At 31.8% G+C, this 2,695-nt stretch overlaps 1 protein-coding gene across 1 annotated transcript in view; it reads right to left on the bottom strand.

Moving 5' to 3' along the window:
* Positions 1–1,925, bottom strand: part of LOC108747542 (aristaless-related homeobox protein-like) — a 22,789-nt gene extending 20,864 nt beyond the window's left edge. Inside the window, exon 1 of the mRNA XM_018485106.1 lies at positions 1,631–1,925. Coding sequence (XP_018340608.1) covers positions 1,631–1,703 — 73 coding nt within the window. The 5' untranslated portion in view covers positions 1,704–1,925. The remainder of the gene's footprint in view (positions 1–1,630) is intronic.
* Between the last annotated feature and the right edge of the window lie 770 nt (positions 1,926–2,695).

Genomic DNA, 2,695 nt, shown 5'->3' with positions numbered 1-2,695 from the left:
TTTATATAAACTATAAATATTTATTTTTATACTAATAATTTATACTAAATTTATAATTAATTTTTGTTAATACTTTTGAAAAAAGAATAAATAAATCTATATTAAAATATACCTATAAAGAATCTATCTACTTACATATATTATACATATATCAAAATGAGGTCATCTTTAATAACTGAACGAGTTAATTGTCATTTGAATAATTACTGCATAGTGCACTCTTATCAAATAAGAAGCCTATTTTTTATGGCTGAATTAGTATACACTTGTTGTATTTAAAATGAAATAAATAAGTATACTTATGTTTAAAATTTGACGAAAGCGAGATAAAAAAGTTTTTAATATAGTCCAGGTGCAGTGATAAAAAGCAAATATAATAATCGCATTTTACCAGAATGTGTCACCTTAAGATAGATATATAAGTTAAATGAATGAGCAACGAAATGTGAAAATTTTATTAAAAGCTCTCGTAGTAATATAACCCCTTTCTCATAAACAAATCGAAAGTTAATAAGTATTCTGTTTGCATCTTATATGGTGTAAATATCTTCCGAACTTTAAATGAAAGTTTGCATTCTCTATGTTAACTCGTCATTTATTCGATCAGTGTTTGCTCACCTCTAGATAACCTACTTTGTTATAGTGAAAAAAATAGCGTGTCCGCTCTTTTTCACGTGTGGTATCGAGGTAATAAAATCTGTAACGGACTTCCTTGTTAACGAGTCAAGTATTCCGAAAGCGAGTGAAGTTTATCGATCTTACGGTCATTACGATCGTACATGTTCGTTACGTGAACGAAGACGTGATTGTTTTATCATAGTAAACGTGTTGTAAATATAAATCTAAATATATAATTAATTAACAAATAATTAAAAAGAAAAATACTTATATATATAATTAAAATCTGTACAACAATAGAAACAATAGAGAAATAAAAAATTAAATAAACAAAATACTTAAAGATGTCATGTAACGAATTAAATGTGTTTTTCGATTTTCTATGTAAATAATATTTTATATAATGTGAAATGATAAACAATTGGTTCGAGAAAGGCTAGAATAATTTATCGATAATAAATGTTTACGATTAAAATCATAATCAATTATTGCAGTAATTCTTAGAAACGATTTTTTTATAATCAAACTTTGTGAGAACAAAGTTAGATGATGAATGTCTCTGATTGAAATCATCATGGATTATATAGTAATAATGCTTACAAAGCATTATTACTATATAATAGCATTATTGCTATATAAAATGTATACAATCTGACTTTTACAATAAAACTTTGTCAATGAAAAAATTAAAGTTATGCTATTACATTCTAGATATTCACGTTTAATCTTACTCCAATAATTTTTGTTTGTTTCTTAACATTTTATTATAATTACATACAATGTAAGTAAGTAGTAACAGAATATTATATATATAGAATTTCAATATTTTGATTTAATGGAAATGAAACATGTATATTTATCTGCTTGTTCTAATAAAAAAAACGTTCCATAATTAAAAAATTTATTTTAGTCAATGTAGAGCATACAGAATTCTATGAATGGCTCAAATTCACTCATATAAATAACTTGCGCGTATTTCTTTGATAGAAAAAAGAAAAATACTTTACCGTACCTCCATCTTTGTCATGACCCAATATTTGGTCGATGCTGTACACATTTTTCTTCTGATTATAAGTCTGAGCCATATCTGAAGTAAATGTCGTTCTTCTTTGGAAATCACTGGCGTAAGCTCCCGCGATTTGCAAATAAATCGCACTACTAAATGACAGTCCTTGACCCACGAAAAAATCACTGGCAAATCATAGATTCTTCCGGATAACACGCGCGCAAATTGAATCTGCCGCCGAGTCGCGTGTGCCTCCGTCGAATGCGTTTCAGGCGGAAGAGCATACACGAAAGGAAACGAGCGTACGAAAGAAAGAAAGATAGGGAACGAGAAGAGACAGGAGGATGCCGAACGTCTCCACCTTCACGACTCAAAATGCGTCAATCGACGGCGCACCACGCACTGGCTCGTCGGACATGAAAGCAGCCCTTAATATCGCGTACATCAGCCCCACCTTGCAACCCCTAACACCGCCATATTAGCCCCTCGGCCAATGGGAACGCGTGCTTTTCACCCAAAGCCACCCCGTAATCGGAGGCTGAATGAAGCCTGGGCGGGGAATATTTTGCCCTTTCCGCGTAAATCCCCGGATTTTTTCTGGTTCCCCTACCCGTCTCACCCTCCCTCCCTGTCCGTCCGCCCTCTTGCCGTCTCTTCTCACTCTTCCAACCCTTTCCTCTCCTTCTACGTTCGATCCATCGGCCAATGTTCATCTTCTTCATTCCTTCTGTCTTCTTCCTTTGCCCCATGTGCGTTCTCCACATCACTTTCTTTCCTCGTTCTTTCCATTCTTCCTATCATTTTTTACATGATTTTTTTTTCATCCCTTTTCCTTTTTCAAAGACGTCCAATTTTGTCAATTACGGATAATTCAATGATAATGTGTCGAGTCGTATAATTTTATTTTCAATTAAGAATCTTATATTTCGATTTTATTTATGCGGCTATGTAAAATTGTTATAAATATAAAAAAAGTAAAATTTTATATATAGCACTTTACTTTTTTAAAAACAGAAAGTAAGTAATGAGCAATGTAATCAAAGTGATGAAGAGAAACGATAACTTTGAGTT

Source organism: Trachymyrmex septentrionalis, unplaced genomic scaffold (assembly GCF_001594115.1).
Source record: "Trachymyrmex septentrionalis isolate Tsep2-gDNA-1 unplaced genomic scaffold, Tsep1.0 scaffold108, whole genome shotgun sequence".
NCBI classification, from domain to species: Eukaryota; Metazoa; Arthropoda; class Insecta; order Hymenoptera; family Formicidae; genus Trachymyrmex; species Trachymyrmex septentrionalis.
Note: the sequence above shows the minus strand (reverse complement) of the source record. Positions and strands in the feature narration are given on the sequence as shown.